The sequence below is a fragment of the Lissotriton vulgaris genome, chromosome 6, assembly GCF_964263255.1.
Source record: "Lissotriton vulgaris chromosome 6, aLisVul1.2, whole genome shotgun sequence".
NCBI lineage: Eukaryota > Metazoa > Chordata > Amphibia > Caudata > Salamandridae > Lissotriton > Lissotriton vulgaris.
The window spans coordinates 1921259954-1921270099 of record NC_141694.1 but is presented as its reverse complement, the minus strand read 5'-3'; the positions used below and the strand labels follow the sequence as shown (position 1 = coordinate 1921270099).

At 45.6% G+C, this 10146-nt stretch overlaps 1 protein-coding gene across 1 annotated transcript; it reads right to left on the bottom strand.

The window, feature by feature from the left end:
* Positions 1–8055: 8055 nt before the first annotated feature.
* Positions 8056–9009, bottom strand: LOC147709929 (olfactory receptor 2D2-like). Its single transcript, XM_086926135.1, has one exon. It carries the CDS (start codon positions 9007–9009, stop codon positions 8056–8058), a length of 954 nt encoding a protein of 317 aa, XP_086782261.1.
* Positions 9010–10146: the final 1137 nt, after the last annotated feature.

Here is a 10146-nt window from a genome sequence, read left to right as displayed (position 1 = left end):
ACCTAAAAACACCCCTGTACCCCAAAACCCAAACACTGCCCTAAAACCTAAAAACACCCCTGTACCCCAAAACCCAAACACTGCCCTAAAACCTAAAAACACCCCTGTACCCCAAAACCCAAACCCTGCCCTAAAACCTAAAAACACCCCTGTACCCCAAAACCCAAACCCTGCCCTAAAACCTAAAAACACCCCTGTACCCCAAAACCCAAACACTGCCCTAAAACCTAAAAACACCCCTGTACCCCAAAACCCAAACACTGCCCTAAAACCTAAAAACACCCCTGTACCCCAAAACCCAAACACTGCCCTAAAACCTAAAAATACCCAAACACCCCAAAACATATACATCAGTACCCCAAAACATATACTGCTATACTCATACTTATTTTAAAAAATACTTAAATTAATATATTTAATTTATAATATTTAAAAACGAAATAAATATTTTTTTAAAATTAATAATAAATAAATCAATTATAAAATATTAAATAAAATAAAAAAAAAAATTAAATACTTACCAATACTTACGATGTAATGGTATGCGTTGTAATAGCATCTGCTATGTAATGCCATGCGTTGTAATGGCATGCATTGTAATGGTATTTGCGATGTAATAGCTGCGTTGTAACAGCATTACGTTGTAAAAGATGCGTTGTAGCAGTAACACACCGCTGAAACAACCATTAGACAGAAGAAGTTATAAACGGTTAGAAGCACCAACAGATTAAAAGGATGGTAGATTTCTACCATCGTGCTAAAATAATGAATACAGGCAAGTATATAAACAAGCATTTGCAATGCAATGGGTCTCGCATTAGAAAAGTTTGAGTTATTGGTATTGTAAATGACATATTTTTTATTTATGTGTTGGTTTTGAAAATAGCGAAATTAATAGCTTTGTCATTTACAATGCCAATAGTTATAACTTTCGCAAATGTGACACCTAAAGACATTGTAATGCAATATGTGTTGTATTTACATGACTTAGATGTATTGATATTACAAATAACAATGGCTTAATTTTTTTAAATAATTAATACTTAAATAAAAGTTATTGTAATTTATAATGGGAATAGCTTAAACTTTAGTAAATAACTTTTGTGAATATTATGTTCGGTGTACTTTATTGTGATGAAAATCCAAGAACAGAAGTAAATGTAAAAGAAAAAATGTAAATGTAGAAGTGAAATATTAACATATTTTTGTGACATTTGTAATAAAGCTTGAAACATTGATAGAACTTATTTGAACCAGTTGTTGTTGAATCGTTGCACAGATTGATGCTGTGGTGCCCCTGAGTGATGATGTGGTGCCCCTGAGTGATGCTGTGGTGCCCATGAGTGCTGCTGTCGTGCCCCTGAGTGCTGATGTGGTTCCCCTGAGTGATGCTGTGATTGTGAGCTAGATAGAGTGAGGGCGATAGATAGAGTGAGGGCGATAGATAGAGTGAGGGCAAAAGGTGGATAGAGTGAGGGCGATAGATAGATAGAGTGAGGGCGCAAGGTAAATAGAGTGAGGGCGATAGGTAGATAGAGTGAGGGCGGTAGGTAGATAGAGTGAGGGTGATAGGTAGATAGAGTGAGGGCGATAGGTAGATAGAGTGAGGGTGATAGGTAGATAGAGTGAGGAGGATAGGTAGATAGAGTGAGGGCGATAGATAGAGTGAGGGCGATAGATAGAGTGAGGGCAATAGGTGGATAGAGTGAGGGCGATAGATAGATAGAGTGAGGGCGCAAGGTAAATAGAGTGAGGGCGATAGGTAGATAGAGTGAGGGCGGTAGGTAGATAGAGTGAGGGCGATAGGTAGATAGAGTGAGGGCGATAGGTAGATAGAGTGAGGGCGATAGGTAGATAGAGTGAGGGGGATAGGTAGATAGAGTGAGGGCGATAGATAGAGTGAGGGTGATAGATAGAGTGAGGGCGATAGATAGATTTAGGGCAATAGATAGATAAAGTGAGGGCGATAGATAGATAGAGTGAGGGCAATAGATAGATAGAATGAGGGCGATAGAGTGAGGGCGATAGATAGATAGATGGATAGAATAATTATGTGGCGTGTAATTATGTGGCATGAGTGGTATTTGGAGTGTATGTTGCATTGAGTGCAGTGTAATTATGTGGCATGTAATTATGTGGCACGGAGTGGTATTTGGAGTGTATGTTGCGTTGAGCGCAGTGTAATTATGTAGTATATAATTATGTGGCACTGAGTGGTATTGTGTGGAGTGTGTGTAGCATTCAGTAGAGTGTAATTATGTGGTGTGTAATTTTGTGGCACAGAGAAGTATTTGGAGTGTATGCTGCATTGAGTAGAGTGTAATTATGTTGCGCGTAATTATGTGGCACTGAGTGGTATTTGGAGTGTATGTTGTATTGAGTGCAGTGTAATTATGTGGCACGTAACTATGTGGTACTGAGTGGTATTTGAAGTGTATGTTGCATTGAGTGCAGTGTAATTATGTGGCACTGAGTGTTATTTGGAGTGTATGTTGCATTGAGTACAGTGTACATATGTGGCACTGAGTGTTCTTTGGCGTGTATGTTGCATTGAGGGTGCAGAGTGTGTGAGTGTGCAGAGTGTGAGGCCTAAAGTAGTGTGTCGGCGCAGTGTGAGTGGCCTAAAGTAGTGTGTGTGCGCAGTGCGCGTGGCCCAAAGTAGTGTGTGTGCGAAGCGTGCGTGGCCTAAAGCAGTGTGTGGGCGCAGTGTGCGTGGCCTAAAGTAGTGTAAGGGCGCAGTGTGTGTGGCCTAAAGTAGTGTGTGGGCGCACTGTGCATGGCCTAAAGTAGTGTGTGGGCGCAGTGTGCTTGGCCTAAAGTAGTGTGTGGGCGCACTGTGCGTGGCCTAAAGTAGTGTGTGGGCGCAGTGTGCTTGGCCTAAAGTAGTGTGTGGGTGCAGTGTGTGTGGCCTAAAGTAGTGTGTGGGCGCAGTGTGTGTGGCCTAAAGTAGTGTGTGGGCGCAGTGTGCTTGGCCTAAAGTAGTGTGTGGGCGTAGTGTGCTTGGCCTAACGTAATGTGTGGGCGAAGTGTGGTTGGCCTAAAGTAGTGTGTGGGCGCAGTGTGCTTGGCCTAAAGTAGTGTGTGGGCGCAGTGTGCTTGGCCTAAAGTAGTGTGTGTGCACACTGTGCGTGGCCTAAAGTAGTATGTGGGTGCAGTGTGCTTGGCCTAAAGTAGTGTGTGGGCGCAGTTTGTGTCGCCTAAAGTAGTGTGTGGGCGCAGTGTGTGTGGCCTAAAGTAGTGTGTGGGCGCAGTGTGCTTGGCCTAAAGTAGTGTGTGGGCGTAGTGTGTGTGGCCTAAAGTAGTGTGTGGGCTCAGAGTGTGTGACCTAAAGTAGTGTGTGTGGCCTAAAGTAGTGTGTGGGTGCAGTGTTCTTGGCCTAAAGTAGTGTGTCGGCGCAGTGTGTGAGGCCTAAAGTAGTGTATGGGCGCAGTGTGCTTGGCCTAAAGTAGTGTGTGGGCGCAGTGTGTGTGGCCTAAAGTAGTGTGTGGGTGCAGTGTGCTTGGCCTAAAGTAGTGTGTCGGCGCAGTGTGTGAGGCCTAAAGTAGTGTATGGGCGAAGTGTGCTTGGCCTAAAGTAGTGTGTGGGCGCAGTGTGCTTGGCCTAAAGTGGTGTGTGGGCGCACTGTGCGTGGCTTAAAGTAGTGTGTGGGCGCAGTGTGCTTGGCCTAAAGTAGTGTGTGGGCGCAGTGTGCTTGGCCTAAAGTAGTGTGTGGGCGCAGTGTGTGGGGCCTAAAGTAGTGTGTGGGTGCAGTGTGTGTGGACTAAAGTAGTGTGTGGGCGCAGTGTGCTTGGCCTAAAGTAGTGTGTGGGCGCAGTGTGCTTGGCCTTAAGTAGTGTGTGGGCGCAGTGTGTGTGGCCTAAAGTAGTGTGTGGGTGCAGTGTGTGTGGCCTAAAGTAGTGTGTGGACGCAGTGTGTGTGGCCTAAAGTAGTGTGTGGGTGCAGTGTGTGTGGCCTAAAGTAGTGTGTGGGCGCGGTGTGCTTGGCTTAAAGTAGTGTGTGGGCACACTGTGCATGGCCTAAAGTAGTGTGTGGGCGCGGTGTGCTTGGCTTAAAGTAGTGTGTGGGCACACTGTGCATGGCCTAAAGTAGTGTGTGGGCGCAGTGTGTGTGGCCTAAAGTAGTGTGTGGGTGCAGTGTGTGTGGCCTAAAGTAGTGTGTGGGCGCAGTGTGTGTGGCCTAAAGTAGTGTGTGGGCGCGGTGTGCTTGGCTTAAAGTAGTGTGTGGGCACACTGTGCATGGCCTAAAGTAGTGTGTGGGCGCAGTGTGCTTGGCCTTAAGTAGTGTGTGGGCGCAGTGTGTGTGGCCTAAAGTAGTGTGTGGGCGCGGTGTGCTTGGCTTAAAGTAGTGTGTGGGCACACTGTGCATGGCCTAAAGTAGTGTGTGGGCGCAGTGTGTGTGGCCTAAAGTAGTGTGTGGGTGCAGTGTGTGTGGCCTAAAGTAGTGTGTGGACGCAGTGTGTGTGGCCTAAAGTAGTGTGTGGGTGCAGTGTGTGTGGCCTAAAGTGTGTGGGTGCAGTGTGTGTGGCCTAAAGTAGTGTGTGGGCGCAGTGTACTAAAGTAGTGTGTGGGCGCAGTGTGTGTGGCCTAAATTGTGTGGGTGCAGTGTGTGTGGCCTAAAGTAGTGTGTGGGCGCAGTGTACTAAAGTAGTGTGTCACCTCATTTGTTAGCAGCAAGCGCAGATGCTCTTCGAGGGTGGTGTCCTAAAATAGGGAAAGCGTCTCACTGGACATCGATGTTTTACTTATAGATTGTATTCCCAGCCAAACATTTTTTTAAACGTCGTTATGTCACTCCCATAAATGAATGCAAAAAGCGAGCCCCAGTGCCTTGACAGCTGTAGGTGGAATGGGCGCTACACAAACATCTGATAACATAGCATCTAGATCGTAGCCTGAGGTTGAGCTGCAAACAGCAGAAAAGGGAGGATGATGAAGAGATGAAAGAGAGCTAGAGACTGCTCGAACAGAGAGTTTGCGGGGGAGGGGCTTGGAGGAGAAAGGGAGAGCAAGAAAGGGGGAAGGAAGAGTAAAGAATCATTGAGAAAGCAAGGGGGTGAGGCACGGAGAAGGACTTAGAGGAGGACAGAGATTTAGGAATGACAGGACAATAGACTAGAGAGGCCGGAGGGGGCATCCCCACTCCCCAGAGAGTTGGCAGGACAAAGCCGGGCGATAACGGGTTGGGCGCGAAATGGAGAGCTAGCGAGACAACAGCGAGATAAAGAGAGAAAGAGAATCTGGGACCGATAGAGTGCGAGATACGGGGCTTTTGCAGAGGAATAGCAACGCTTGACTTGAGCAGAGAGTGACAGACAGACGTGGATAGAGCAATCCAGGGAGGGACAATGCAGAGAGATAACAATGGACTAAGCGGATTTTCAATGAGACCGGGGGAGCGTTAGGGCAAAAACAGACATCAAGAGTGGCAAAAAGGAATGAGAAAGTTGGGTCTTGGCAGTGAGAAGACAATGCTAGAGAGACAGCTAGAGGGAGAGGGAGAGAGAGGAGGACAGCTGGAGTGATGGGGAGAGAAGAGCGGCAAAGAAGGGCAACAGCGAGAGAGAGGCAGTAAAAGAGACCGGACAAGGCGCAAATACATCTTTACACTAACGCACCAAATAAATGGCAGACATACACGTGCAGTTTGAAGGTTGTGCAGTCTGAAGGTCGAAAGTTCGAACCAGAGTGAGCCTCCCATGTCATTGAGCAATACGTATTATTACAACTCTTTTTTGACAGCGTTGGCAAAAGGCATTTTTTTCTGTTTTTGCTGATGCTGATCATCAGCCAGTGGCATTCCCTAAACCAATAGGTGCCCTAAAAGCCAAAAGAAGAGGCTTGTTGGGCTTGCCAATGCATCTTGCTATTTCTTGCCATCAATATCAGAGTGCGACTTGGCAGTGTGCCCAAGTGTTATCCACTATGCTTGTGAGCAGCCTCAAAGCCCGCAGAGCTGAGCAATATGCGCAGAATGGCAGCAGTGTGAGTAAATGCGGGGAGTCCATGACCTGCACACAGGTGCTCTCTCCTATACAACACAGAATGTCTCCAAGGTGTGGAAAAGATTTGCACAAATAGAAAATGTTTGCACCACCAGAAATCGAATGAGACAAGACCACCTTGAATAACTTCACCAATTGTATCACTCAATTTGCAGTTACAACAACATTTCCCAATACATGCTTTGGGGAACAATTTCTTTTTCAGGGCAACATTAATGTTTCAAAAACGTATATAGGTTAACTAAACAAGGAGTTAGTAGAAATTTTTTTTTGAAACTGCAGCACATCCCCAGAAAACACCATTCTACTGCACAGGCCCGGCGTCACAAGCAAACCAGTCCCTCGAGAGGCGCAGCACAAACGTAATTTAAGAGAGCCTCCTTGCTTGGTACTTACATTAAAAACTAGAGTGCAGCTGGGGAGAGTCTGGTTCACATTTGAGATGAACACAAAGGTCACAATGGTGCGACGTCCACTTTAGAGAATGCGCATGGACTTCAGGTTTGGTAGACAAGGCGCTGACACCAAGTGCTCCCTGTTCAAAGGCCACATTAGGACAGCCATCTTGTTCCCCTTCAGTTATTTTCTACTGGCACCCACTGCCTCTGTTCCGTTTGTGTTTTGGGGGAGCTTACTGTAGCACAAACACTTCAGTGGTAAGCAACACATCACAACACTTCAATCCGCAGCTAAGCACTTCCTTTAAACCAGGATGCCAAACTTCCGAGGCGTGGAACGCAGGTGAGAGAAGCGGGCTGTACTTCGATAGGCAGGAGCCTGCGAAGTATGTATATGTGTGGCTGTGTGTCTGTTAGCTGTGCGTGTGTATAAGTGTGTCTGTGTGCGTGTGTCCGGATGCATTGTGCGTGGGTGTATGTGTGTGTGTGCGCATGCGTGAGTGTGGCTTTGTGTGATTGAGAGAGGCTGTGAATGTGAGACAGGAGATGTGCACGGCACCGTGCTGGGCGTGCGCGCCCATGAGGAGAAATCTGAGAAATCTCCGCGCGTGCCCATCTCCTGTCTCAGATTCCCAGGAGACTGACAACAATAGTTGTCGAGCAAGATGCATGCTTCGCATGCGCACTCTAGCTCGACCTAAAAACATGACAGTAGTAAATGCGTACTCCCGCGATGCGAACTTAACTAGATGTACCTAAGTGTACCTGGCTTGTATGTTGGTGTAAAGCCAAGAATCCCTCTAGCATAAAGTCAACCCCATTACCTGAAATGAGAAACTTTGGGAACCCGTCTTGGTCTTGAGATGTCAGACCACTGCGAGCTGGAGTGTCTGAGTGCAGGAACCACAGTATCTTGCATCAGAATATTAGCATGGAAGTTTTTTTCCCCGCCTGCCACAACAAAAATATGGTGTTTATATACCCAAAGTGGAACCCTCAAGGGCTCTACCTTGCTAATTCATGTCAGACTTAAAATGACGGAAGCAATGACCCTTATACATAGTTATTATACAGGAGATGGTAGTCCTGCTGAGTTTTCAAGGATCCTCATGCATAATGGATGAGGCCTGTTCTCAAAGAAAACCCTAAATCCTGTAAGCAGTTCCTTAACTAGTTAAAAGGTAATTCCCAAGAACTGTTGTATAGTGTAATGGTAGGGAATAATATAGGTGAAAGGTTGTTGACTACCTGATCCTATATCGGAGTACCCATATGAAACATAACATTAGAGCCACATCCTTTTGAAAAATCATGGTTTTCCCCTTGCTTAGTGAACCAAAGTATAAGTTAGAAACGTTTATCGAAGGCCATAGAGTTGTGTCCCTAACCGTGCAGGCCGGTGGAAACAGTGGAAACAGCATAGTATAGTCTGGAGTATCACATGGCTGGAGCTTGCAACTGAATCAGCAAAGAACTGAGTGAAACTATATGGATTGGGATGACTGCAGATAATGATATTGAATGACTGACGTACGTTAGTCTTTTACCTCTGTTAATAATTATTGAATATGATCTTGAAATGTTATAGATAAGGCTAAGGTCGTATTGTACATTGAAGATAAAAGTGATGAGTATTTCATGTCTCCCCATTGCAACTCAGCTAATGGATTTCTGGCACAACACGTTTCTATTGTGAAGATTTGTCATTGCCCCAATCACCTCCTTGTTCCTCAAAGTGTAGATAAGAGGGTTAAGTGCAGGAACAACCATCCCATAAAAAAACGCTGTTCCTTTGTCCTTCTCTGTTAAGATGACTGAGTTAGGCTTTAAATAAACCCCCATTACTGTTCCATAGAAAAGGGTAACAACCACCAGGTGGGACCCACAGGTGGAGAATGTCCTGCGCCTCCTAGCTGCGCCTGGTATTCTAAGGATGGTGACAATAATACGGAAATAGGTGAAGAGGATCAAAGAAAGTGGAACTACAAGGCTCAAAAGTGAGAAAAGAGGTGTTGAAATAGCAGCATAATCGATGCCCTTGCAGTTTAGTCGTGAAAGAGCTTGTAACTCACAGACCAAGTGGTTGATGATGTTGTCACCACAGGATTTCAGCAATGGAACAAAAGGCAATACAGGCATAGCAAAAAGGAACCCACTGGCCCATGTGATGATGGCGAGCCTCACACAGACTCGGTTGTTCATAATCTGATGGTAACGCAATGGCATACAGATAGCGACATATCGATCCCAGGCCATGACTGCAAGAAGGAAACATTCTGTTCCACCCAAGCCGAGGGCGAGGAACATTTGGGCGATGCACAGGGAAAAGGTAATGCTGATGGTCGTCTGAGCCAGAAGTCCTTCCAGAAATGTGGGGCTTGTAGATGATGAGTACAATAGGTCCAGAAATGACAGGTTACAAAGGAAGAAGTACATGGGCGAGTGAAGGCATGTGTCAGCCAGCGTGACAGTGATGAAAAGAATGTTTGCACTAAGAGTGACCAGATAAACTACAAGGAGGAACACAAACAACACAAGTTTTTTGTGAGGCTGACAGGAAAGACCTAAAAGAATAAATTCTGTAACCTGTGTTTCATTTTCTTTTTCCATGGGAATCAGCCTAGTTATCTGTAAAGAGAAAATGAAAATAAGTATGAACCAACATTCCCAAAGTACAACAAGTCTATGAAAAATAGGAGTTATGCTAGATACATACATCTGTCAAAATAAGTCTCTTTAAGTGGAAAGTGGCCACGTCCTCAACTGAATATTTAGACTACCATTTTTTGTACTGATTTGGAGTAAATATAGACAGCTATAGCTCCTCAGAAAGATTGCATTTAAGCTAACAACAGACAACACACTTAACTTACAAACAAGAGCTTTAGATTAGCCTTCCTCAGCTATAAGCTAGTTTGGGAGATCCCAGGTCATGCACTCGTTCTGTGGATTGCCATTCAACTTTTGGATCAGCCAATGGAATGTCACAAATGTGTAATTTCTTTGCATAACTGATGAATAGACCGAGTAGTCAGTTTCAGGCAGCCCTAGGCAGCCTCCAGAATCATCCGCAATGAGACAATGGCTGTGGATAGCAGCTCACCCTCCCTTACCACATGGAAAGCTACTGAAGTAAGCAAGGGCACATATATAAGCATGGGCGAATTTTGCGAATTTGCGATTTGCGAATTTGCAAATTTGCGATCCGCAAAATTCGTGAATTTGTGCGAATTTGAGGATTTTTTTATTGCATGTTCGCGGGGCGATTTGCGTGTTCGCAAGGCGCTTTGCGTGTTCGCGGGTTTTTTTTGTGCGAGACCACTTGTTGTTGTGCCCTTCTGCCCTCTGCCCCACTCGTTGTTGTGCCATTTTGCCCTCTGCCCCACTCGTTTTTGTGCCCTTCTGCCCTCTTCCCCACTTGCTGTTGTGCCCTTCTGCCCTCTGCCCCACTCATTGTTTTGCCCTTCTGCCCTCTGCCACACTCGTTGTTGTACCCTTCTGCCCTCTGCCCCTTTCCTGTTTTATTTTAGAATGGCGCTGGTAAGCTGCCAGCGCCATTCTAAAATAGTTACTAAGTGAGCTTCATCAGGAAGCACTAATAGATAAAATAAAGTAGGTGCTCGAATTCAGTTAAACTCGAGCACCTGCTTCTATTTGTGCTTCCTGTTGAAGCTAACTTAGTAACTATTTTAGAATGGCGCTGGCAGCTTGCCGGCGCCATTCTAAAATAGTTACAAGCTTGAAGCT

Bases quoted from the DNA above. Each gene is read 5' to 3' on its own strand.
- LOC147709929 (XM_086926135.1), bottom strand. From the start codon at position 9,009: ATGGAAAAAGAAAATGAAACACAGGTTACAGAATTTATTCTTTTAGGT.